Source organism: Lagopus muta, chromosome 12, assembly GCF_023343835.1.
Source record: "Lagopus muta isolate bLagMut1 chromosome 12, bLagMut1 primary, whole genome shotgun sequence".
Classification (NCBI taxonomy): domain Eukaryota; kingdom Metazoa; phylum Chordata; class Aves; order Galliformes; family Phasianidae; genus Lagopus; species Lagopus muta.
Genome location: NC_064444.1, coordinates 13,617,136 through 13,644,939, shown reverse-complemented (window position 1 = coordinate 13,644,939; position 27,804 = coordinate 13,617,136). Strand labels below are relative to the sequence as shown.

The window sequence follows — 27,804 nt, the reverse complement described above, 5'->3', positions numbered from 1 at the left end:
TCAAATACAAGTGTATGCAGGTGACACAGTTTTTTTTTTCCTACTTTGAGACTCATCAGCTAGCACAGCAGTGTTACAGGCTTAAGGGAACTACATGGTTAGGAAGACAAATGCACACAATATACAGTTACTATACACAGTTGCCTACAACAAGGAGTGCCTTGTCTTCCTACTAAGCTCTGCCTGCAAGACATGCACGTTCCCACAGTGCTGCAAATACATTTCCAAGATGCAATCTACATGCAGGAGAAAAACAGGCCTACCAATTAAGACAAAATATTTCCACTGGGGCTTCAAAATGCTTTACAACAGAGTATGCTTTCCTCTACATGTGCCAACTGTTTTGCTCTAAATTCATAATTGTTTTATGTGAAGAACATACATATACTTGTTTTGAAATAAAATGTATGCCTAGGTGAAAGACTATCATCTCTCACTACCTTCATCAATATACCATGGGGGTTTTGTTTTTGCTTGAGGCTGAGAATCAACTGATGATCCATTTAATGTGTAGAAGACTTCAGATCTGTTTCTATTTCCAGGCTCAGAGGTAGATCCTGGAAAAGAAAGCATATTGTACGTGAGAGATCCACTGCCCTTCACAGCAGGTTAGCTTATATTGTGAAGGAGAGCTTGGTTTGCTACCGTAATTCCAAAATAATAGAACTGCAACTCTTCCACAAAGCAGCAACTCTTGCAATCAAAAATAACAGTTCTAAGCCTGCCACCAGATAGCAGTTTGCACTGACATTAATCAATCGTCCAAATTAAAAATTAAAGTTAGGAATCTGAAAAGAAAAAGAAAAGAAAACCATCCACAAGTGCTAATTTTTCATTACTATGAAATATGGATATAGGAAAGCAGTTTGAGAAACAGTTTACATTAGGCATTTTTTAATCTTTGCTTTTAAAGCTAAAAAAAATTTAGAATAGGCAAATAAAGTTCCAATCCCACACAGCTTTAACTTATGCTGACATACAACCACAGTTACTTCAGTGAAAGCCATCCATTTCAGTTAGCAGAAGATGCAAGGGAGAGCAGCTTACAGAGCATACATCCCATCATTAGTATTCCACAGCCCAAAACTGACAGCAGGAATAAGAGAACACTGCACTTTGATTTATGCCTTTTAAAAACATTTATGTACACACACAGATACTATTACTTCCTTTCGTTCTCCCCCCTTTGGAAAAAAATCTAGCCAAAACCAAAAGTCAAAATAGGCCTATATTTTATAAAACTTCATTCTGGTTCTCAATCACAGAAAAATTGATAGATTTGTTATTAAATAGATCTGCTCCACAGTTAAATATTCAGAAGTTTCTTAAGCAGAACAAAGTCAACAGCAAATTCAACTTAAAAACAAACAAACCACAGTTTCAGAAAAGGACTGGGCTGTGAGGTAACATGCCCCTGAATTTTTGCTCAACCTCAAATTGGTTGTTGAGTAGTCTCAACTTCTACGTGCATTTTAACAACAACAAAAGAAACCTCAGAAAACTGCAAACTATTCTTATTATGGAAAATAAGTTCATGAAAATATTCTGACTATTCACTGCTTCAGACAAACTCGATAAGTGGCTGCAAAAATGAATGAAGCGTAAGGCAATGTTTTCCTCCAAGCAATATAATTTTGTAATCTTACACTAAAAAACGACCCCTCATACGTACCTGTTGCCTTTGGCTTACTATGGTTGAACACACTTTTATCACCACCACCTCTTGCGGTATAGGCAAGCTTGGGAGGTCTCCTGTCTTGTGACACAGTCTCTAAGATGGTGCATATGGATGGAACATTAGTTTTCTACACCACACAGAAATTCAGCTTGAAATGCAAATGGGAATAAAACAGTGTTTGGTACACAGCCAACAATTTCTTCTACTAGTAGGGTTTGTTTCCATTGCATCAATCATTACTCATTCCAATTCTGCATTTGTTTAGCATAACTAACAGACTAACTCCAGATTTTTCAATGAACATTTCATGCTTACACTACGGGAAACACATGAAATTCCTACTTCTTTTCCTCCCTACAAACAGAACTACAGCAAACGTTTCCTTGAATTCTCCAGAGAAAAGAGGGCCCAAAAACACACATCTCAGCAAGCCAACAAGGAGGAGGTGAATGTAGGAAAAGCTGGCCAAACTGAACGGAGAAGGACAATAGCTACATGTTGGACAAAACCACACTCTCACTGGTACCTGATATCAGATGATTTCATGTTATTTATTTGTGCCCTATTTTCTTACCTTCAGAAGAAAAATCATGGGATCACAGTTGTTACAACTGCACTGAATTACGGGAATAGAGAATCTTTGAACAGCCTTGCTATGAACTTTTCAAATGTTTACTCACAGAACGCATACATACTGCTGTCAATACATTTCAACCCAAGGAAGATATGCTTAATGATCCACAGTATTTAAATTCCTTCAGCTGAAAGGCATTCAAGAATGATTTCTGCTGTCACCTCTCACATATTTAGGTATGCCTACGAAATATCCCATACAATCTGAAAAGCTCACTGTCCAATATTAGAACAGTTTCCACAAGTGAGATTGCAGCCAAAGAAACTGAACACAAATTAATTCAGGTGAATTCAGGATCCAGTAATTCCACAGTACTGTTTCATCATGTAACCGTGCGCTGGTTGTTATCCGTCTGCCTTAGGATTAAGAAAGCAGAGCATACCTGGTATAACATCATTGATATGCAAAAGAAGGGTACTTTCAACACTTGCAAAACTGCACAGCTGTATGCCATTGTATCTTCCATCCCAGTTTCCAATAGGATTATCCTAAAAACAGAAAAACATGTTACATGTATCCCCAGAAAACAAATAGGGCATGCAGAACACCTGCCTTTAGGAACATGTTTAACCATTTATGGTAAAAAAGAAAATCAAAGTTTGACAGCAAATATTTTTTTCTGTACAAACTTTTCTGTACAAAACGAGTCAAACATCCCTGTTCTTTTCTGAAGTAGTTCCTATTTTAACAATCATTCCTTTACTACAACCCATTATTTTTACACAGGTTAGAACAGTTTTTAGTGCTATTAAGTAACAGCTGTGGCAATCAAGGAAATGGAAGCACCTGGTCTGAAAAGCACCCTTGAACTGCCAAAAATTTGCCAAATAGTCCATTTTAAGAAAGCTGAGTTTCTAGTTTTAATTACAAACTTCATGTTTCCCAGAAACATCAACCTTTAAATAGTGAATTTTAAGTACAAACTAAAATACAAACAAACCAAAGCTACATGAAAGGAAAAAAAAGAAAAAAAACTAAAAAGGAATGCAACCTAATTATTTTTTCAAAGGCAGGACAAAGCCAGTCTCACAAGACAAACATTCAATGCTGTTACTTGAAGACTGACATCGAACACTGCAAGTGGCTCAGTGGAGGCTCCTCAGCATGACCAGAATATTTGTCCTGAAGCACTTAACATCAAATAGGGTTCTATTTACCTACTGACAAAAAACAGTTACGATCAAGGGACGTTTTTGAACACTACTGTTTAATTCCCATTTTAGGTCAGCCTCCACTGAAGCAGCTTGTGGATAATGTTTCTTCTTTTATATTGCATGTAATTTACTAGCTAACACACATGCAAAAGTTATTAAAGTCGGATTATTCTCTTACCATGTCCACTCCAACAACGTATCCTAAACTTTCGTTTCCTGGTAAGACATCACAGAATATAACTGTCCCATACTCTATACTCTCTCCTATCTTCAGAGAAACCCTGGAGTTGATCTCCAGAGGAGGAAGTTCTACCTGCATTGCGTCAACTGGAGCTGCATAGTCACTTTCCAGTTCATTGTCATCTTCTTCCACCAGCTCCAGTTTGTCCAAAGCAACAAAAACCCCACAATCCTCATCACATCTGAAAAGCTGCTTGCCTTGGTACTGTCCATCAGTAAAGCCCTGGCCACGACCTTCTTCCTAAGTATCAGAGGGAGAAGAAGAAAGAAAAACAGTGTATTTTGTGCCAATGCTGGCTACTTCAGAAACAGTAAAATAATCCACTGATCTGGAGAACCCACAGTATGAATTAGCCTGATGAACTATCACTGCACTGGGAGAAGTTGTCAGAATTTGCAGCAAATACACACACTGTCTACCCTAAGGATTAAATGGCAGAAAGCTTGGCAAAGAATGTATTCTTCAGCTGCAGATTTTGCTTTTATTATCAAACTTTTGCCAGATCAAGGTGAGATTACTTCATACTAAACACAAATGTTAAGAAATCAAATGAAGAGAGATTATTTTCATACGTGCTCAGGCCTGACGTTCCCTGAGGTTCTTACCAGCAACTGCAAAAAGCGTGGAAACTTTGGAAAATATATTCCTAGAACAAGAGTAGCACTTTCCTCAATCGAATCCTTCCATGTCTCATGCCACTGCAGCACAGTAATGCCTCACTGAAGCACACAATGGTCACACTTTCTGTCTTAACTAGCTGCAATTTGAATTGTTGTGCTCTTTAAGAGCACTGAAATCTAGGTCTGCACTACAGATTGTATCCTGGCACTGCTGACACACACAGAAAACCAAGGTACTCAACAGAAAGCTGAGAGTCAGAAGTTTGCCCTGATGGAAACGTAAGGTATTAACTCTTCATAGACTAGAAGAGTCAGAATATGTTCAAGTCTTTCTGCTAGCTCCCGTGTGGTCATTAAAGGCATAGCATACAAGGCTGATGTGACATGCTGTGATCTCACAGGTCACATACATTTGATACACAGCTCATACTTACGATTTTTATGAAAAGCCTGAAGGTCACAAAACTGGGGGGGTTGTGTGGAGGGGTAACAAAGCTGCTAGTTTCTGTTATAACTGCCTCTTTAAAAAGCATTTTCAGTTCATCTTACAAAATACACGTGATGCTCACCCTTAACAAGGAACTTACCAGCAGTTCTACTCCAAAATATATCCCTGTTAGGGACCTTTCCTGCAGCAAGGGTCCTCTGAAACGAACAACTCCAGGAAACTTCTCTTCTCCCGACCTAAGCTGTACTCTAACAGGTGAGCCAATATCTATTTGGATGCCTTTAGTTAATCTGCTTTTGCTTTTAAACAAGCTGTACCTTTCCTCACAGTTAGTAATTGCCAAAAGCAGTTCAGCTAGCTTTTCATTTATTTCGATAACATCCTTCTCATCCACAAAAAGAACTGCATGAGGCTGTTCCAGAATTTTTAATCCAATCTGTAGCTTCTTGCCTTTACAAGGAATATTTCTGGAGTGTCCCATGGAAGAACGGTCTTGAAAAAACTGCCCAATGCTACCCTTGGGCACCTTCAATAGCTTCTGAGTCTGCTTGTCTACGACACTGCATTCTTGGAGAAGCAGGTAAAAGATGCGCTCTTCCCAATAGGATGAACTTCCTTTTTCTTGACTCCATAACCCTGAACTCATTGTGATTGAAACTTCAGAAGCTGCACAGAAGATTTCAAGAAAAAAATAAAACTGTTGATATACGTCTACTGATCTTGAAAAATTCTACTGGAAGGTCCACGCTTTGTGAAACGATTCAGTTTTCATATTGCAAAGAACCAACTCCAGAGCAGAAGGCCTAGGAAAAGCAGAAAGAAAGGCAAACTTAAGCTGGAGAAATGCTGCTAGTCTTAAGTAAAAGAACAGAAAATCATTTACATCTGTGACCACAACCATTCCTCCAACAGAACAAAAACACTTCAGCAAAATCCAAGGCAGCAAAAACAGTCCCTGAACAGCCGCAGCCCCACTGACCACACACATACTTGTGCTTGTTAGTGCTATGCATTTCCTCCCCTTGTTTCCTTGAAGGGGCTGTGGAAAAAGCGTACTGAAATGCAGGAACCACTCAAGTGAAAGGATAAAAAAAAATCTCAATTTCAAATGAACTGGAAAAAACATCCTCACAAATGGTATTTTGTGGAAGCTCCCTGCTAGGAAGACCTTTCCTCATACTCAGTGACTACTTACTTCTGACAAAGTACACATCTGTCATCTCAGATAATGTTTTGTTTTAGCGAAGTAGAAAATTGTGTCAGTGTAAGAGATGGACAGAAAATGGAAATTCTACCCCTCTGCAACAGAGATGGAAATTCTTTAAGCAACAGAGATGGGCAGTTACAGTAAGCAATAAACAATGCATGAAAGCCAAATTGTATCAGTGCTGAAACATTCCATTACGTAGAAAAACCTAGCAGCTTTCTTTATCATTTGAGAAAGGTAATTTGCTTCAACAAAGTAGGAAATTTATCACTTAATAAAGCAGGCTGGGTGAAAACACCTTTGTTAAATATTATCCTAAGAATTATAGTTCACAATCAAGGAACTTAACAATATCTTAAAATATTTCATTGCTCACGGTAGCAGAAATACAGGTAACATACATACATAGTTGCTCCAAAAGTAACGCCTCTTCTTCATTTTCACAGAGACTACAGCAGATACAGAGAGCAAATAGCACTATCTGATAAAGCACACTGTCAGCTACAAAACACTATCTTTCAGCACAGTCACCACCATTCACTATGCATTTTCACTGGTGATGAACAAGAGCCTGCATGCCACGTGCAAACAAGTCTGCACCAGCAGAGGTGACCACTGTTTCACAGCTGCTGTAATTGCACAGCTGCTAGGAAAGTGATTGCCCACACAACAGATCTTTCATCAGCCCAACAGATGGAAGTTCTAACACTCCAAATCCATGTTATACAATGAGTTTGGCAGGACAGTCCAGTTAAGGCTGGCAATGTGCTCCATAGCCTTCTAACTGTATGGGGCCTGGTGTTACTGTGTTGCAAGAGAAAGATTATCTTTTTCTCTGGCCTTACAATCACCATGTAGCGGTCACAGTTAATGGCATGTCAGGGTTCCAGGATTGCCCCTTTCCTATCCCAGAAGACAGTGCACATCGCTTTACCCACTCAGGGCTCCATCTTGAATTGATTCTTCTATGGGGAATTCACATATGGCCACTCCATGGACTGCTGTTTTTACTCTGGCTCACACTGGGGACATCAGATCAGTAGTAATGATGTGATCCAGGGAACCTTGTTTGGGTTCAGTAGGTCCCGACAAACTCGCACGCAGTGTTCTTTCTCTTTCTGTGTATTTGTGGGACCCACCTGGTGCAAACTCTGTGATATCCCAACACTGCCACCATTGTTTCCAACACACTCAAGCTGATACTCAGCTCAATGCACAGTTCTCTGGTGGTAATCCACTGGTTTGCATGGAAGAGCTGGTTGAGATGCTCTTCATTTGATGGTGTGACAGCTTTGTGTGGCCATCAACACCACAGCTCGTCTTTCACACGACAGTCACTACTGCTGAAACATACATTCACTGCCTCACTCTGCTCACATCCACTGCCTGCTCACCAGACATTCAGCAAACCTCAGAGGACGCCATTTTCTCCACATGAAGAATTCAAAGACACCTCTTTGCTTCATCCACGCTTCTATGTCAAACACCAGTTGTCAGGCTGTCCCTCTGCTGCCATCACACAGCATCTGCTGTCACACGGCAACAAAACGTAACAGAATATTGGTGGGAAGGCTCAATCTCTACTGCCATCCCACCAACATCTGCCTCTGACATTGTGGGCCAACATAATAAAATATAAGGCATTACTTTTGGAGCAGCCCTCATACCTACATGTTACATGTTATAATGGATACATGAAGGAGAATCTTCAATAGCTTAACAGGAATTATTTTTTTGGTTGAAGAGCAAGAAGGGTCCCATACAAGTAAAGAAAACACCTCCACATAAATTGTCGTGTCACCACTCTGTGGAGCCAAAGCCAGTTTGCATTTAGTTAAAGGTGAAGTTTAACTTCAGTATATAGAAAGCAAATATGCTTTGTCCTAACACTGCTATTCTTTTCCTCCAAGTCTTTTCTCCAATGGCATTTAAGTATCACAAGACCTATTGTTACTTCCCCTACTCAGTCTGATCTGAGTTCCAGAAGCTATCAGAAAGACTCTACAAGTAATTATCTTCAACATACTTAAAGAAAGTTTTAAACTTTTTCACGTGAAGGAAAATAACAGCCAAGGAGCAGTTGTAAGAGCAAGTAAGCAACGTAGCATCTTTCAGCCACTAGGAATTCACACCTTGCTATCTGCCCTGCTATGCCTCCAAGCAAGGCACTGCTCGACAGAGCCATGCCAGCCCTCTTCATCTCCAAGATATTACACACAGGTGCCAGTCATGCCACACTTAGACAAAGCTGCTGTGGCACCTTATAGAAAATCATGCATTTTTCAGGTGTTTTCATTTTTGAAATTATTTAACTCCCCTTCTCACAGTCCCTCCACGCAGCTCATCAATGCCCCGCACGATGCAACTACCTGATACTGCAAGGATCCAGGTCCTCCTTTCAGTAACCATAACACTAAGTACGGATATAATAACATATTAAAAGAAGTCTGCTTAAGAGCTTACGAAGAGAAGCAAGGAACACATCAGGAAAGCTTTGTTTGCAGCTACCAACCCCCTAATTCTACCCCACGTGCAGCTGCGCTGCAGTAGTATGCAATCTTAACACAGTGGCAAAGAATTTAGTGAGAAAACACATCAATAGCTACAATCAGATTTCAAAACAACTTTACACCGTGCACAGCCAGCCTTTGGAAGTCCTGCCGTCCACAGGGATGGCACAAAGCCACTAAATAAAGTGCTAACGAGTTTTCCACGATGACAAAGTTCATTACCAGCGTGTTACCACCACACAAAAAAGTCTATTAAAACTTATTTACCGCTTCCCCACTCCAAAGACACCGTTCCATAATAACAGAACGGATAGATAAGCATTCCCACGGCACAGAAAAGCCAGCTGAGAAGCACGCGTGCCAGGAGCGATTATAACAAAGCTGATGAGAACAGCAGGTGCCGGCAGCGGCTGCAGGCAGCTCTCACACGGCGTGCGAGGAAAGAATTAAGAAGCTTCTTCAAAATATCAATTAAAATACCCGCCAATATCAATAAATCCAGCATTTCTAAAAGCTAAATGCGGTTAGAGGCTCCCGTTCTGACACACGCGCTCCGCCCAGGAGGAAGAACGAGCCCAGCCGGTAACCGGCGGAAAGTCCCGGCGCCGCTGCCTCCAAGGCCGCCCCTCCCACCCACACTCGGCAGCACCGCCGCGGCTCCGCGGCGCGGCCCCAACCGTGCTTCGCCCTACCGGCCGCGGCACAGAGCCGAGCGCTCGGCACAACGCCCGCTCCCGGGCCCGAGTTGGGCGAGGCGGCCTCGAAGCGCTCCGTGGGCCGCGGGAAGGGCCTGAGGGTGGACGCTGCGCAGCCGGGAGCGCTCGAGCGGAGCGGCCGGGCCCCGGCGAGGGCCACCCCTACCTGAGGATACCTGAGGATACCTGAGAGTACCTGAGGGAGCCCGACGACGCGCGCCTCCTCACCTGCTCGTGCCCGCCTCACGGTCCCATCTTCGGCGTACCGCGGCTCCGCCACCGAAACGCAGCCTGCCTCTCCGCCGGGCCCGCCCTCCTGACCCCACGCAGCCAATCAGGGAGCGGCGACACGGCCGCTTCGCGACGTCATTGGCGGAGAGCGCCGCCCGGTGACGGGCCGACTCGAGGTTTCTATGTAGTCAAGGTTGTGTGAGCCGCAGAGGAAGGTTCGGGGAGGAGAGGAAGAGGCGGGCGGCCTTCGTGAGGGCGCCGATTGGCTGCGCGGAGCGCGAGGCGGGAGCGGGCCGCACTTCGGGAACTGCGAGGGAGCTGATTGGGTGACGCCCATGCTCGCTGCCTGCCCATTGGCGTGGGCCGCAGCCGTTTCTGTCGCGATGGCGGTGCGTGCCGACGCGCCGCCAGCGGCTTCGCACAGGTGCGCGAAACGGCGCTGATACGGGGCTTCGCGAAGCCAGCTGCAGCTCGTCCGCAGCCCAACGTCTCAGCACGCGGTCTCTGAGCGCGGCTGTGCTGAGTCCAGCCGGCGGTGGCGCTCAGGGCGAGCAGTGCTGCAGGAACGAGCGGGCGCCGAGCCCCGTCCCACCGCACTGCCCGCGGCTCCCGGCACAGCTGCTGACCGCACTGTGGGCACTGAACGGCAGGATTCCCTCTCAACGTTGCTTAATTTATAACCAATAAACAGCAGAGAAAGTACAGTAAGATTTAAGCGGTCCGCCTCGTTCCCGTAGCTGCAAAGCGGGCTATGCTGTGCTAAGCCTCCAGGTGGCTATCTCTAGCTGCGCTTTGCTGCCTTTCACACCGCGCCTACAAACCCGTGTGTGCTGAAATCGTGTTAGCCCAAAGGCTGTCATGTTTACATTCGGCTATAAATAAACCACACGTGGAACGCGACTGTAAGCACTAACGCCGTGCCGACAAAAAAAAAAAAAAAAAAGCCGACAGACACGTTGGAAGAGTTAGATAACAAAATACGAGCCAGGAATGACTCTACACGGCATATCCAGCAGCTGAAAAGCAAATATTTAAAAATGCTTATCTAGTCCATGTAATTACGTGCTTATGTGATTATGTACTCGGCTCTCAGTGTTATCAGCAGGGAAAATGACCAACGTGTACACACCATTTAGGAAGCCTGTCGTTGTGCACAGACAGAAGTGCCCTGAGATGTAACCCATGCTAATATCCCATGTTAACATCCCATAGAGCCGCCGGGCGTGCGCTGCAGCTCCGTGCCACTGACAGAGCACAGCTGGAAGGCAGCCCAAGCCTGTTACTCTGCAGCTCCTTTAGAAGTATGAAAGAGCTGTAAAGTGATAGCAGGACTTTGGCAGCGCAAAATGGGCCTGTTGCATCTCTTTCATGTTACAAGCCCTGTCTGTAACACCAACACATTTGCCATTAAGCAGCACAATATTTTTTAAAATGGCACTCTTGGTAAAACTTTCTGTAATAATGAAGCATCGTAAACAAACCCCACTTTCAGAAGACACACCAGCATACAATTAAACATTATATAAATATCATGGAACAGTATTTTGTGCAGTGCCAGGACAGTAGTTTGCTATACATTTATCAGTACCCAGAAGTGCTGAATATTCATGCAGAACATATGATTATTTCCACTTCAAACATGGAAACGGTAAGTATGCAGCTGCAGTAAAAGAAAAAAAGAGGAAAAGTTCCTGCAGAAGCATAAAAGTCAACATCACAGCACTTTCTAAATATTAGTTGTATGGTAGAAGAGGACTGGGACAAATATGTTGGGTATTTCTGCCCCCTCTTGGTATTTTTCATTACCTGCAGCTCTAATGAATTATTTGCTAAAATAAATAAGGATTAGTCACATAGCTTGGAGTCTGAGAGCAGAAAGCAGCACAAGCTTTCTTCAGGTCATCATCAGGAGGTCATCTGAAGCTGTATTTCACAGGGCTGGAGCTGAAGAGGTTTTATAATTGGGTATTACAGCCATATTTAACTCAAATAGGAGTTTGCAATGCCCGCTATAACAGGAAAAAACCTGGTAGTAAACTGCAGTAAATGCATTTAATACTGTGGCCTTTATATATGCCAGCCAAAGTCACTGCTTGTGCAGAATGCAAACTCTGAGTAAGCCAGTGCATAAGCATCCTTTTTTCACCACTGAATGTGACACAGTACGTTTTTTCATTAAAATTTACCATTGTTTTATGAATATTCAGATTAATTTAGAACTTAAGAGCACTTGCTCGTCTCAGAATGGTATGCTGCTCCTGTGAACTTCCCCTTTGCTGCTGCTTAATCTTTTATATTTGACTGCTGAAAGTGAAACTGAAAGTACAAAGCAAGAGCTATCAGTTATGCACTCTGCTAACAAACCCTACCGTATGATGTAGATTTTTTTTTTTGAATGTGCTAATCAAGCAGACATTCAAAAGTAAAGTAAAAGAAAAGTAAAACACTGCTAGACAAACAACAGTTGGTCCTGGTGAAGGGCTAAGGGTTGCCTGGAACAAGCCAGAGAGTACGGGAGCAGCAGCCAGGTAACATGGATGTCACAGCCAATGGGGTTAGCAGTGGCCCTGGGGATGCTTCCAACCCACCCTTCAGGAACCAGATGTAAACAGAATAGCTTATGCTGCCAAGGCAGGAAGAATTCCTGCAGAACACCCTTGATTTATAAGCTATTTCATATCACTCAGTCATGCTCATAATTGCAGATTTCACATCTAATTATCCTGGATGATTAAAAAAAACTAGGAGGTACTCACTCTGAAATTATTAATAATAACCTTTATGTTTAATTAAGTGAAAAATATACTTTCTCCTTTTCCTTCAGCTCCAAGACCAGGACAAGAGCATGAAGCACCACAAAGTAATACACTGTTTTCTGGCAACACATGAAGTAGCAAATTCAGAATTCAAAGCTCAGATCTGTTTGTGAACTGTCAGCATGAGTGAAATGTACCAAAATCCTCCTTGGATTTCGTTCACAATTGTAACCAAACCCGTAAATCTAACTTTAAAGGAACAAGACTCGAGCCAGAAACCCATGCCTTGTCTACACTTAAAAGCTTTGGCTGGTACAGCTACACCTTAGAGCTGTATTGGCAAGCACACATTTCTTTTCTGCTATAATTTAAATCACTTTCCGCATGGATCACATTAAATGGGCTGAAGGACTCTGCCAGTCCCTTACATTAAGGGTTTTGCCAGTATGGCTGGAGTTGCATAGGAGTGATTTTTCATCATTCTGACAACTATTTTGGCAAAATGTCTACATTTAGACAGAGTCCAAGTTAAAGTTGGCATTGTTTTATGTTGTGAATAAAGCTGAAGAGAGACATTGTCAGTTTCTGGCCCTGATCTTACATTATTTGAAATTGTTTGTTCTAAAGGAATGTGTGGGGCAGGATCCATGTGGTTCTTTGGATGCTTGCCTCCCACATTTGTGCTGCATTAAAATCTCTTGGTTTTTCATTGAGTGAGCTTTGGCAACAGGGAAACTTACATTACTAAAGAGACAGCATCCACACTACTTACCCCAGAAATAGTTATCTCAGTGCTTTAAAGCAAATTTCCAAAGCAAAGTGAACTACAGTAGGAAGCATCTCGGCCAGTAGATGTGTGGATTAATGCATCATTCTTCTTCGCTTTGTCCTCAGCTCAATAAAGAGCTGAAGTACAGGATTAATTTTAGGCGCACACAAGTTCATTTCAAGTTTAGTAGTCACGTCAAATATGATAATGTTCCTTTTTGAACTTCAATTAAGCAGATATTTGAAATTAATCATATATTTAAGCACTGTGTGGAATCAGGATTTCTGTCAGAAGTGCAATTTTACATTGAACAAGGCTATTTATTGTGGTACCATCTGCATGTTCTTTCCTGAACTGGATGTTAAGTCTCTACTTTAAAGAGTCCTACAGGGCATATTTTTCCACATAAGTGCATTTACATATTTGACTCATTTTTCCTAATCTCTTATTTGCTAAGCGTGGGGTTTTTTGGTTTCAGAAGTCCATGCGGACACGTTTCCATTGATTTTGTAATTGCATTGACTGTTCAGCGCTTTCCTCTGCCACGCTTTATGTTTGCACGTGTAGAACTGACTGGGATTTGCAGTCCTGCCCTTGTGGCTGGAGCTGCATTGCTGCATCTTGTCTGCAGACAGCAGCCGAGCTGTTTGAGGCAGATAGGAAACTTAATGCACCAAAACAGCAAGCCAATTGGATGAGGAAGTCTGATTTAATCAAGACTTCTTCCTTCCTTTCTGTAACACACAGAATGTGCCTGCTCAAAGCACACACACACGTATTAGTCTGTTTTTAAAAATGCAAAGCAGGCCTCTCCTGACTTCCTATGGACTACGCACACACCACAGCTAAAACCTCCTCAGCGTTTTGCAGGTGAGCATTCTGTGCACTTCTGTTTCTGCTGTTACTTGTAACTCAGTTTGAGGGGTGTTTACTCTGACAGAGAGCAGGCCCGGTGTCTGGTCAAAGTAAAACTCTGCAATTTGCTGCACGCTTCCTTGAATTGTTTTCCATTTTTCTTTTCTTTTTTTAAGTGTAAAAATAGTTGTTTAGCTAAAACTGCTTACAGTGACTTGCAGGTGTGAAAGTGAAACAAAATGTTTCTGTGAAGTACAAATAGTTTTCAAGGCAGATACTTGAAGTCTTGCAAATCATTGCATTTCTCTGAGGAATCATATTTTACACTTATGTTTATACATGTACACACATATTTAACATTAAATATACATGTATGTAAATATGTATACTTGAATATAAATACACTTGCTTGTCAGGTTAGACAAACTCGCAAGCAAGAAAATTTTTCTGATTCAATCTGGTGTATCTGAGATTATACTTACGTGAAAAACAAAGATTGGAAAGTTTATACTCTTGGTAGAATCTGTCACAACTGGAAATAACTGGCTACTCATCAAGTTTGAAGAGACTTCATCCCCTAGTCCAAATTCCAAAAATAAGGGCTTTCACGGTTCTCTTAATAACGAGAGTAACAATGTGTACGTTCTTGTATAGCCAAGGCAAGCAAAAGAAAGGCTGTTGTTAGAGGAAAGCACTTCTGTTATTTCCAGCAGGGAAAGTAATTGCTTTTCCTTGTATAGTTTACCAGAAATCAATAGGTCTGCTGAAGGAGTTTCCTCACCTCTGTGTCAGGCATTGCTCAACTGTGTGGAAGACAAGTGGTGGCAAAACGATATGTAGTAACACCTCTGCCTGCCTTGCTTAATAACCTCTCCTTGTGCATTATTTTTACATTTCTAGCAAGGAAACTCAGATTCGTTTAGAGCAGGTTTTCATGTTATTTGATTTCCACCCACTGGATGAACTATGAAGAATATCTTCCTCATACTAACCAAGCACAGCCCCCTGGCAGAGTTGTTAGGATGCTCTTAAAACATTCTCAACTGCTAGTAGAACACAATGATGTTTTAAATAGTTACTTAACAACAACAACATCTTAAGGGCACATTTACATGGCAGAATAACCACTCCACTCTACAGAGTAGGGGTATATTTTGTTAAGCATTTCATGAGTATCTGGCAAAACATCTGTCCAAGGAGGACAGACCTACAAACCTATCAGCAGCGCAGCGTATGGACTAAATGCCATGCATAGTAAACTCCAATCACCTTCCAACGAGGCATTATCAGGCTCACTTTATTCTCAACGTGTAGTGACAAATCTCTGGAGAGAACCTGAAACTATGAAATAAAACTAAAATATTATACTGTTACAGATATCACTTTATTTTGCCTTATGGGCCAGCATAATGATTAAGAACAGATGGCAAGTTTGGGAGTCTTTAGAACAGTAACTTCTAGCAATGTAAGAGAGCCAGGCTGGTAGTGATGCTAGTAATCTCAGAGTTCATCTGAACTAACACTTGTGAGGTTGAGGGCAAAATACAAGAACAATAAATCACCTCCCAATGAAGTTATGTTCTTCAGTGATTCCCTTTACTTTCCATAAAACAACGGTTGCCTTCATACATGTTCACAGGGAGCAATGAGCAAGCCAGTAAAAAAGATTACCAGACTGGATCTTCTAAAGGCATGTCACTAAGTAATGTCACATTTCTTATAATTTTTTGTGACAGCTTTGCAATGGAGCAGGACCCAGAGTGCACAGCAGAAAGGGAGCTGCTGGAAGCTGCAAGTACAATCGCTACGTTTTCTATCACAGCTCCTCCTGACGAAGAACAAAGTCAACCCAAAGCTGAAGTTTCTTGTGAACTGAGCAAAGAAAATCCAGAAAAAGACAAAGGTTGCAAGGATCAAGGTAGATACCACTCTTTCGTTTTATTCTTCACGTAGCTATTAATCCTTTATATTAAAAAAAATAAATTGCTTTATTTACTACAATAGTAAAGTAGTATCAGCAGGGACACCAGGCACTTGACTGATATGAACCTGAGGCAGTAGTCTCTCACACACCCTGTGAAGAAGCAGCACTAGGCTTTTACTATGCCAAACATTACTGTCATGTTATTGAATAAAATATTAAATATAAACATAACATATACAATTTCATCAAGATTTTCAGCCTGTAAAACTGTTATAAACAGCACCTCTTTCTAATAAATTATGCTTTGTAGAGTGAGCCAAACCCCAAAGGCACTGATAATTGAAACTGTATGACCAAACGATTAACAACATGTAAAAATGGGGCCACTGAGGAAGTACTTTATGTTTCTATCTCTGCATCAAGCACTTATCCTCCCACTCATCTGTGGTCATTCACTTCCATTGTCTGAATGCTGGATAAGACTTCAGCTGACTGCATTGACAGAAACATTGCTGACAGAAGACTGAGAATGATGTGCCCACTGAAATACAAATACACCATTTTTTTATCCACTTTGCTAGCCTCTATGCCACCTCATGAAAACTGTTGTCACCATATTTCAAAGACAGAGAAATCACCCTTTTGGAAAGCTGTGTCAAATTCCCCCATGAGCAAACACTTAAACCAGCTGACCTATGTTTTTAGGGGACTTTTTGCGTGATTGTGACTGTATGTGGGTGGTGAGGGAGGTGCGCAAATAAATATCACTGTGGCATCACTTCAGCTACAAAAGAAAAGTAGGATGTGAGAATTCCTTTTTCATCTGAGCTGATTACTTGAGTTTCTCCTTCAATCATTGAACGGCCTGGAAAAGGACCACAATGATCATCTACTTTCAACCCCCCCCACTATGTGCAGGGTCACCAACCAGCAGACCAGGCTGCCCAGAGCCACATCCAGCCTGGCCTTGAATGCCTCCAGGGATGGGGCATCCACAGCCTCCTTGGGCAACCTGTTCCAGTGTGTCACCACCCTCTGGGTGAAAAACTTCCTCCTAATACCTAACCTAAATCTCCCCTGTCTCAGTTTAAAACCATTCCCCCTTGTCCTATCACTGTACACCCTCTTCATTCTCTCTCAGCTTTAGCCTCTTACTGCACAGTCCCAGTATTTGAATATGGTCAGTATTTCAACACTAGTCTGAATTTGCATCTGCTTTGTATTATCTCCTCACCTTAGCAATGATAGAAACATCTTAGCCTTGTCTCCTCCTACCCTGGAGAAGAACCTGACTCAGAAGAGCAAGTCAGGGCTGCTTATAGAATCGGGAGGTGTACCTCCTGCTCAGACTGTGCCAGAGGTTACAACCTGGACATACAATGCTTCTTATCAATGCTTTTCCATAATAACAAATGTACACATTACAGCAAATTTATTGTCTTTCCAATTCCAGAGCACTACAGTTTTCCTCAGAGCATCTGGAGCTGTCTTTGTTAGCAGAGAAATCATTTAATCTATCATGCTCTAGGTTTTGCTTTTACAATGAAGAAATTCCAAGCTCTGCTTTCACAATAAACGTGTAAAAGGTTTCCTTCCACACACAATATAATTTGAAATACTAAATATATCATTTTTAGATTCCAAAGCATCCCTACGTCCCAACTCTTCAATGACTACTAAGGAGCTTCAGGAATACTGGAGGAATGAAAAAAGCCAGTGTAGACAGGTCAAGCTCCTATTTGAAATTCCATCAACCAGAATTGTAGAGCACCACTTGTCTAAATACGTGGTAAGTGAAAAAATGAATATGTAAGAAGATCATTAATTTTTATTCACTCTACAGGGATCTGCACAGCACACAGCACGCTTCACTACATGAAAGACTCACTGACGTCTGAGTTTTGCAAGCCGTAATCCTACCAAGTAGAACCTGTTCTCACTGTTCACATAGGCATAGCTGGTGGATCTGCCCCTAAAAAACCCTCTGACAATTGCTTCATAAGACCTGCAGCAGTAGAGAAGTGCTATCAAGCAAATTAGTACTCAAATACCCTTCACACCTATAGGCTTGTCAACATTAAAGAAATTCATACAAGTATAAAAATATCCATGAGGTTACACTTGTACTGAGCCAGGCTGCACTAACAGCTGCATTATATTTATATAACTTCCATATTGAAGATTTATGTTAGCACAAGTGCAAAATTCTTTGCTGTTGACAAAGCTTAAGACATGCACCAGCTAGCACTCCTCTGGGACTGTTCCCCTTCCCTACCCAGAGGTCCATTAAATGACATTTTTCTATTCCATGTTAAAGTGAAGCACGAGTGTGAGGGGCAGGAATGTAGAACAGGTTGGATTTCTGCTATCTTTTCCTCAAAGCACTGAGACTTGTTTTTTTTCTAATCCTACTCCTGGACTTGTGGAGAGCTGAGCTAGAGCAGGTCTCTTTCAGTACCCTGGTTGGTGATGCTCAGAAAGGGATGTTTTGCAGCAGCCTCTAGGATCTATAAATTAAAAATGCTAATAGTCATTCTGCTGTTACTCATGCAGCTCAGGACTTAAAGCAGGTACATTTACAGTCTAGAAACTATCCTAGGATCTTGTTGCATGCTATACACACCTATTTAGATGCTACTGTCTTGCACACGCTGGAGAGTACCCAGCTTACTGATTAAAAATATTTTAGTACAGCTGTAAGAGGACAAGGTTATCACTTGGTGTACATGCCGGTAGTTAAACACAGCTACATTACAACAAAACTGAGTCAATCTGAATGACAGTTTAATTAAACATCATTTCTCCCCTTTCTCATGCTCCATAAAGACAAAAAAAAAAAAAAAATCAAGTACTTGTAAATTATTCACTTAGCTGCCCTTGATAAAATGATAACTTTAAAAACTGCTCATATGATTGCTTTGGATACGCTTCAAGAGTATATACACTTTTCAGCAGGGAGCAGGGCAAAATACAGGAAAATGTCACAGTGCCTATAAATGAAAAGAGATCAGAGAAGTCAGCTCAAATTTACAAGCCTTTCAAGAAGTGCCTGTAAAGATCATTTATGAAGATTAAAACAGAGAATTTCTCTTTAAGAAAAAAAAAAAAACAAGGAATAGAATCAGAAAGAAGCCATTGCTAGTACAGTTTTGCACCCTTCTATACCAGCACAGAAAACAACTCGTGTGCATTAAACTGCTCCAGTTGCTGTATAATTCAGTGAGAATGGGAGAAACTTGAATGCGGACACGGTCATCATCCAAAAGCTAGCGAGCCAACAGTCCTTGCCCTTGGCTGGTGCACAGGGACACAGCTAAACCGGCCCCCCTGGAGCTCCACTGGTTTACACATACCAGATATTTGGCCCTTCTTCAGTATTGCTGTATTTGGATCAGGACCACAGGAGAATATATTTGTACAACACATAACACTCAGTGTTATTTTGCAGCTATTTTGAATATCATATTCATTAGTTATTTTACTTTCATTAGTTATTTTACGCTAGTGAAGAACTACAGAAGCCATACAATTGAGTACTGGTAATGTGGGACAGTGCTGCTGTTAGACAAGGATTTTGGCTAGCACATACAGACTTCTGTAGAAGTGTCACTTCTTTGAATTATTTATATGCCAAGTAAGTATGAATTACAAGACAAAGATTTAGAGGGGAGAAGAGACTCCACAGTTGCTCCATCTTATTTTTGCATACACCAAATATTAATGCCAAATATTCCTTCTTTCACAGCACCAATAATGCCTCCAAATCCCTAGAAATGTCTGATATAAACATTTCTGAGTATTATGGCCAACGTAAATTACACTGCATTCACTACTAAGTCTGGGAAATTCATTCTGTTCGCTGACAATGACTGCAGCAGCCACGGCTGTTACAAGCAAAGTATTTGTACAGAAAGATGTGGCTGCAGTAGGGTTAGGATGGTCCTTCTCATTTCCTGTTTTGTTGTGTTTAGATGTATAAAATCATAATTTTGCAAACTGGAAGCTTTGACAGCAGCAAGTCTGTAATCGAACGGCGTTATTCTGATTTTGAGAAACTGCACAGAAATCTTCTGGAGGACTTCAGTGAGGAAATGGAAGATATGACCTTTCCAAAAAAAGCCCTAACAGGGAACTTCACAGACGAAATAATCAATGAGAGAAAATTGGCCTTTAAGGACTACCTGAGGCTTCTGTATTCAATGAAATATATCAGGAGATCAAAAAAATTTATTGACTTTTTAACAAAGCCTGAGCTTCAGGAAGCATACGGCTGCCTGCGGGGTGGCCAGTACAACAAGGCTTTGGAAATCCTGTTAGAAGTCATCGGTCTGCAGGAGAGGCTGACCAGAGGCAACCCTGTTGCAACTGTCCCTACCCTCTGTGCTGTTGTGGTGTGCCACAAGGACCTGGGAAATGCAGCAAGTGCCTTTGAATACGGGGAAAAGGCTCTGTCACACCTGTGCATGCGTAGCAGTCACAAGTACTACATTCCATTGTTAGAAGCAATGATCACTTTGGCATATGAGCTCGGCAAGGACTTTCTGTCTTTGCAAGAGAAACTGGAAGAATGGAAGGCAAAAAAAGATCCCGTACGTGTTTTCTCCCTGAAAGAGCTTGCAGTTCGGGAATATGTAAAATGAATATAAGAAGCAATTTCTCTAAAGTGCAAAGCTGCCTGCTCCTTTTCCTGAACACAATATCTTGAAAGAGTAATAATTGGAAATTACCTGTTAAGATAACATAACTTTCATAGGGGAAAAAAAAAAAAAAAATCAAGTATTTTTCAACATGCTGGGAAATTTTATATTTACTCTAGACATAAGCTTATTAAGACTTCTGGAAATAAACATGTAACAAAAAGTTTTGTATAGTTTGTTAATTTTGATAGTGTTTTGAATATAACCCATTTTGTGTGGACAGTCAGGAAAATACCATGAACAAAGCAGTAAAGCTGCAGAATCAACAGTATTGCTTGCTTATGGGAAAATTACTTCATTTCAAGAAAAATATCTTTTCAGTCAATGCAACCTAAAGGATGCATCTTTGGACACTGACTATAGGCTTTTCCTCCTCCAGGTGAAGCCCAATCAAACAGCACTTTGCCATTTCTGAGAATGCTGAATCCTACCCAAGTTAATGTCTCTGGAGGGAGGACTGGAGGGAAGGTTAACAATCAACCCTAGCAGGAGTGAGAAATACTACTGAATCACTCCATCAGATGTGGCAGAAGGTGCATCCTTGTTTGAAGCAATCTCCAAGTGCAGCTCAAACCTGAATGCAAAATTCATACCCATGCAATATACCTGTACTTCCTTCCTATTACGGAAGGGTGCTATTGAGGAGAACATCTGGCTAAAGAATGGCAGTATTTAATTCTGATTATCAAGCTGTGAGACACGTGGCTAATGGACAATCTATCCAAAGCATGTGCTTCTCTGTTGTCTTTCAGAGGTTTATGTAAATTGGGCACTGCCTCGGTAACTGCCCAACTGGTAACAGGCACTGTTTCAGTGGCTCTGGAATATTACATTAATTTCTTGAGGGACCCCATCACTGTATCTGACAGCTACACTTGCCTCTAATGCTGTTGTGAAAGCTTTCTAACAGCTGAAAACATTTGTATTTAGCTGCTTCACATATTTCCTATACACAAGGAGCAGTCTGGCAAACAGATTATCATAACACAATTAGCAGGTCATGCTAGCACAGCTCATTATTTTCTACAGAACGTAGTTCTCTGCGTACTTCTAGACCTGTAATCCAGGAACAAAAACCCAACTACATTGTCTGTAAATTAGAAATAACTGTATTAAGTTGCCTCCCAGGTGTATAAAAAAAAAATATCAGCTAATTGAAAATGCACCGAACCTGAAAAAAACTGTTGTGCATTGTTACAAGAATAATGGGTTGGAAAAAATACAGAATAATAGAAGGGCCTAGAATGGAAAGTTAATATTTTAAGTAGTTTTTAACAGCTAGTGATCAAACTCAAAATGTGCGTATTATTTACATTATTTAACATATATTTTTCTAGTTGTATCAAGAGTATGAGAATTGGGAGTAATTAAGAGATTCAAAGGCTGATCTTCCCAGAATACACCATACCAACAGAGTTAAAATGGACCAAAGGTAGCACCTTCTTATGGGATCCTGTCTGAATCAGTGACAAAGCCATGACAACAGCAGCACGTCTGTGCCATGCTCAGGCAGGTTGGAGCTGAGGCAGGAAGGGAACACAGCCATGACTCTGCTCCACCTCCACAGCAGTTATGTGGTGAAAGACCAAAACTACAGGAAGAAATATTTTCCCACTTTTACTGTCCCCCACCCCTCACTGTTTGCAGCACTGCATGTTGTCCAGCTGAGTACCAGGAAAGCAGCGCATCAGAAAAATCTTGCTTAGCCTGAACGGGTGGTAATGCTGTAAGTTTACATCTCTGTAGGATTAATTGATCTACAGCTAACCAATTTTTGTTGGCATGGCAGTGAATAATGGTATTGCTTTGCCCTCTTCTATTAAGTTATGTTTTACTTATATTTTATTCCAATATATCATTCTCCCCATTTTACAGCCTGGGGAATTGTGGTGCAAATAAGAGAAGTGATTTTCTCCAAGTCTCATTTAGTGGTCTGGAGACCACACTGCTTGTCTGGATAAATGGCCAAGCATTACAGGCTGTACAGTTTTGCAGAACAGACACACGCCTCCATTGCATGTTCTTAAGTTCAGCTTGGAGGTCAACAACGCAGCTTTATCCATGAGACAATTGCACACGATGTCTGTGGCAGAAATACTTGAGGAAATTTGAGTGATATATTAAAAGATGTAATAGGTGAATAGTAAAATATTTTATCTGCTGCTTTTTAAAAGTAGCAAAAGAGGAAACCTTATGTGTTTTTAATCATGCATATGTAGCATATAGAATATATAAAATGTAAATAATATAATTTTCAACAGGAAGGAACAGAAAATATTCTCAAACACACTTTCCAGTTTTAAGCAATTCCTAAATCTCCAGTATTTCTTTTCCTTGCTCCTGTAATCTAAACCAGAAGAGACAAGCAGTAGAGAGTATCAGAGCTGTTAGCAATCCACGATGATCCGCTTCCCCTGCCATTCAGCAGAAGCAAACAGCACACAATGCACCAGAGCTTTCCAGTATGCTCTTACTCTTCTCACTGTTACTGACACTTTGCTCTGAAGTATACAGAAGATAACAATCCAAGTATACATTCACATTTTTTTTCCCCCTGAAAGCTCAAAAAAAGAAAATGTTGCCCAACATCTGGCCAGCATATTTAACAAACCACAGACTGCATACACACAAGCCAGAATAAAATTTAAATAAAATCTGGGCAGAGCATCTCCGAGAGTCCACAGAGAATTGTACTACAATCTATTGAGCTTTGCCCCATTTCCATATCAATTATTATATCATTTGGGGCATTAAGTAGATAATGCTGTTTACACAACTTTCTAAAATAACTAAAGAAGCCCATGAGGATGCCTAGTTACTTATGAAACATATGCAGACAAGATGCTCTCTGTGCAATGCAGCATCTTGTTTACAGGGAATCCTGTGATCTTTATCACATACTTGTTATTAACTGCTGTTATCTGCAGCATCACTAGAGGATAATATTTGCTTTTCTGAATCTTAATAAGGCTAAATACATTTACTGAATTCAACAGTTACGTACGAGAGGCATGGGAGTCCAGCTCAGGTCACAAGCTGGAATCTAGAAAGGTTTTGTGGCTCAGACAGCAGCTGAGCAAATCAAATCAAGAATGTTTATTTTCTTATTAGATCAAAGGCAAGAGCTAGATGTGTTGAAAAACTAAACGTGGATGTAATGGTGTAAAACACTGAATGTGAGCTCCCATCTGGATAAGGTGAGAACCCCAAAGAACCAACCTGTTGTTTGCATTAAGATCACATTGCAACATATGTTCATCACACCCTGCGAGTGAGAATTTGCTGCATATACAGATACACAAGACACAAATTTCACGTCAAGGCAGTGATAGTTGAGAGTAACTACACTGAAATAAATTGTTGCACCATAACTGAGAGCAGAATAATGTCTACTGCCCATATAAACAAGCACACAATCTCTGTATACCGTGGATGGGTGGACAGACAGATGAATGAATGAAGCAAACAGATTTGGGTGTTTTGATGCTTAATAGATGTTTTCCAGATGTTTTAAGAAACTCAGATAAAACTACTTTTACAAGGACCTCATGGTCATACATACACACAAAGTTTAAAATACACAACCTTCTTTTATCAGCAATTCACATCTTTATGTCTGTGGCTACTTGGGCAAGGGAAAATAACAAAGAGAAATAGATGGCCTTCTCTGATCAACTCATTTCTCCAAACGACAGTTACCTAAATATTTTTCATTCCAAACAGTGCTCCAGTAGACCCAGATACCCATAAAATCCCACATAACTTCCCAAAAACACAAATTTGAATCTTAACACCTTCCTTCAGGGTCAGGGAATTTCTCAGATTTGCCTCCTCCCCGCCAACTGCCTGCAGTGCCACTAGATGGAGCTGCAGCATTTGTAGGAGACGGCACCTCTGCAAGCATGCGAATGAAAAATAAACTTTTTTTAAAAACAGAAAGGATTGAACTGCTTGAAGTTAAATATATATATACACACACTTCTCAAGCCTGCCCCTTATGTTTTAATATGGTTAAACTAAATATATACGTATATCAATTCCATTGTGAGCTCAGGCTACAGTGCCCAGCTCTCTAGCTGTCCTTCAGGACAATTTAACAGGACCCCTTATCAGCCAGCTAGCTCTATGAGCTGGCTGGAAAGCTGAAAGAGAAAATGTTCTTGCAGGCTTTTAGACCTGGTGAGTTCAAAGCCAGAGTCACTGCAGCACCTCAGTTCCTGCAGTACCTTTTCCTTCTGATCAAAAGGAACCAAGTAAAACTCGCAACTCTTAAAAGAGCTATCAAATAATGGGGGGAGGGAAGTAAAAATAAATGAACCCATAACACCTTCTGAACAGTGCCACAAAAGCTCACTGACTCCATTTTAGGTTGCTGCACCCCCAGTGGGAAAACGAGAGCTAGGCACATTTTGATTTTGACTACTGTACAATATTTTAAAGCTCCAATAATTTATTTACATAAAGGCATGAATATATCCTAAACAGTACATATACGTAGCAATCCAACAGATCAATACAAGAGGAGAGGGTGCCACAACAGAGGCGTGATGATGGAAGGATAATAGAAAGGCACTATAAAGGAAGGGAAGAAGATTGCTCACCCCTATCAGAAGATTCCAAGTTTGCAGGGGAAAGCTTCCCCAAGGAAGGATCTCCAACCAGAGATCCTCCTCCTGGGGCAGTTGGCTCTTAAATGAGGTCTAAGAGAAATGCAGCCAGGCTCCACCCCTCTGGTCACACAGCTGAATTGCCTTCACCTGTGCTCCCAGGGCTGCCTGGGCTCTTTCCCCAGGTGCTCAATCAGTGGGTCAGGCCACGGCTCAAGTTACCATACAGCATAGAACCACAGAATCATTTGAGTTGGAAGTGAGCCTTAAAGGCCATCTAGTCCGACTCCCCTGCAATGCACAGGGACACCTACAGCTCCATCAGGTGCTCAGAGCCCCCTCCAGCTTGACCCTGTGTGTCTCCAGGGATGGGGCAGCCACTGCCTCTTTTGGCAACCTCTTCCAGTGCCTCACTAATATATACACACCTTATTTCAAGCATCATCCTCTTGTTAATAACATGGAAGGTGGAGACACGTTGACTAACCTTGGGCTGTAGTCACCACTCATCTTCTTCATGTACGCTTTAAGTAATAAAAAATTTTTGGAAGCAGCTCCTTAAAGATCTGGCTATAGGCCTACAGTCCCCGTTTTGTGCTGGGATCTTTCGGATTGCTGGGATAGCTGGGATCTGGAGGCTGCTTTCCCCCAGCATGGGTACCGGACCAGAGTTTGAAAGCAGCCCCCCCTGCACCAAGATTTTATATCCCCAGAAAGGTTTCTTCCAAGGCTACCAGCTTTCAAAAGTGCTTAGGAAACAGCATGAGGGAGTTGGGCAGCATAGCAGCAGTGAAAGGCAGGGAAGCTATGCCAAAATCTGTGAAACAATACTCTCAGGAGGTGAAATCTTTGAGGGGGGTCTCCTCTCTCATCCATTTAGCTTCTTTCAGAAATCCTGGAAAGGAAAAAAAATAAGAAAAAAAAAAAACAAAACCAGAGAGAAAAAAGATGCAGTCTCCAAAGATGAGACGTAGATTTGGCTGTTTCTGTCACTTCACCTTACCTCCAGGAACAGCAGCTTAATATGTGCTGAGTTAGCAGGGGGGATTTCCATGGACTCAGTAATAATATACAGTGCTTTTATAGTGCTTGCCATGTTCAGAACATTTTATATAAATACCAGGCCAGATTAATCCAGGCTTTAAATCTGCATAAACCTTGGCAGAGGGCTCTGGTGCCCATGAGATTATGAAGTCTGCCATGAAACTAAACTGTGATGATCAAAAGAAGAGACTCAAAGAATGCAGAGCCAGGAAGAGAAGTGTGTGATTTGGGAATGACAAGGAGAGAAGAGCAATCTGGGAGGAAGCAAACAAATGGGTGGGCAAGGAGTGGAGCTCAGTCACATAACAGATGGCCTCATTCTCAGAACTGATGTTGGCAAACTTTGGTAAAGGAAGAACATAAGTTTATTTTCATTTAATCTTCTCTGGAGAACAAAGGGTCATGAGGATTTGTAAGGTAAAACATTAATTCGGAGAGACTGACAGGAAGAAGGGATTTGGTTTATGCACTTACATTTCTTTTTATCTTGAGGAGTTATCACAGAGGACACTTGTTTACCAGTAAACAAACAGTGGTATAAATTATGTAGTCTTCACAAGCAGCAGTGAACCCTACTGACTTGTTCCTCAATTAATACGCTTCCCGTGCATCTGACTGGTCCACATAGCAACCGTAAGGAGCTTCATTTGTACTGTAACCTCGGAATGTATTTTAAATATTATATTTTAAATCTATTTAAAATTATGATTTGACATGCTGTGAGGTAATGTAATGATAGCTGACCTAATTTGCCAAATAAATCTCCTGTTTAGGAAAGTAATTCATGTCTCTTTGTGAAAACGATGCGCTCTCAAACAGCCCTCATCTGCTGCCACCACCCCAAACCCTTCAAATGCCTACGCTGAGAGGCAGATAAGGATCCTTTATCTGATCTCAGCGTGTTTTCCTTATTGCTCCCACCCTGTAGCATGCCACTGACACTAACAACAGAGAACGTGAGTGAGCAGTAAATACAGCAGAAAAAACAACCAAACAGAGGAAATGCCAAAACAAAGGCCATCTAATCACAGTGAGAGGAAGCACATGGAAGACCTTGTCAGACTATTTCTGCGTCAGCCCAGAGGTTGTCTTTCTGCTGGATGTGTTTATAGCTGCCATTGGCATCCCTTTCACAATGTCACCATGCAGTTCAACAGACCTCACCACTCCGCCAACAGAAATGTAACTCACCTCACTGCAAAGGTTTGGCTGCAGCAGCACAGGCTCCACAGACATCTTAACTTCCTAATTTGCCTATGTTTCCCCAAACTCAGCTGGGATTTATTTAATGACTGCTGTAGCTTGAACGTACACTCTCTCCATATTTTGTCTTCCTATTTCAATAGAATTCTTAATCTCAAAAAAGCATGTGAAATGCAAAAATCTAATTTCCTCCAGTAGGCTTAACACACTGCCAGGCTCCGCAGTTTTCTTCCGTAAAGGAGAAACAGTGGTGAGCACGCTGCTACCTTAAACTTTTTTTTTTTTTTTTTTTTTTTTTATGAAGAAGAAAAAGATTAAAAGAAAGTCTTGTAATAATGTGAAAGATGATAGGTCAGTCTGCTTTTCATTTAGATCATAAGATGTGGAGAAGGATCTAACTCAGCCTTCTTCCTCATCACCTGTCCATCCTAACAATGCTAACAACTTCTGGCAACTATTTTTTTTTTTATTATTATTTTTTTAAGTGCTGAAATACCACCCAGTGTTTGCTCCATCTCCAAAGCCTTTGAT

General features: G+C 41.4%; 2 protein-coding genes across 6 annotated transcripts in view; one reads left to right on the top strand and one right to left on the bottom strand.

Annotated features, from left to right (window-relative positions):
* Positions 1–26,773, bottom strand: part of CYLD (CYLD lysine 63 deubiquitinase) — a 42,402-nt gene extending 15,629 nt beyond the window's left edge. Inside the window, exons 1-6 of one of the 5 annotated variants that reach the window (XM_048959104.1) lie at positions 25,021–26,773; positions 4,915–5,578; positions 3,645–3,947; positions 2,695–2,800; positions 1,673–1,771; positions 441–557 (exon numbers count right to left, since the gene is read on the bottom strand). In XM_048959104.1, coding sequence (XP_048815061.1) covers positions 441–557; positions 1,673–1,771; positions 2,695–2,800; positions 3,645–3,947; positions 4,915–5,421 — 1,132 coding nt within the window. In that variant the 5' untranslated portion in view covers positions 5,422–5,578; positions 25,021–26,773. Of the gene's footprint in view, positions 1–440; positions 558–1,672; positions 1,772–2,694; positions 2,801–3,644; positions 3,948–4,914; positions 5,579–9,383; positions 9,603–25,020 lie in introns of those variants that run through there. The other 4 variants (XM_048959105.1, XM_048959102.1, XM_048959106.1 and 1 more) reach the window with 4 other exon arrangements.
* SNX20 (sorting nexin 20) lies at positions 13,693–25,014 on the top strand. The gene is made up of 4 exons (XM_048959108.1): positions 13,693–13,813; positions 15,535–15,716; positions 17,360–17,511; positions 19,694–25,014. The coding sequence occupies exons 1-4, from the start codon at positions 13,767–13,769 to the stop codon at positions 20,360–20,362; spliced, it is 1,050 nt and encodes a 349-aa protein (XP_048815065.1). The 5' UTR covers positions 13,693–13,766; the 3' UTR covers positions 20,363–25,014.
* Positions 26,774–27,804: the final 1,031 nt, after the last annotated feature.

Excerpts from the sequence above, each read along its gene's own strand:
- SNX20 (XM_048959108.1), top strand. The coding sequence starts at position 13,767 with ATGGACTACGCACACACCACAGCTAAAACCTCCTCAGCGTTTTGCAG. Across the intron at positions 15,717-17,359 it reads CAAAGGTTGCAAGGATCAAG|ATTCCAAAGCATCCCTACGT; the intron begins GTAGATACCACT and ends TATCATTTTTAG. Across the intron at positions 17,512-19,693 it reads ACCACTTGTCTAAATACGTG|ATGTATAAAATCATAATTTT; the intron begins GTAAGTGAAAAA and ends TGTTGTGTTTAG.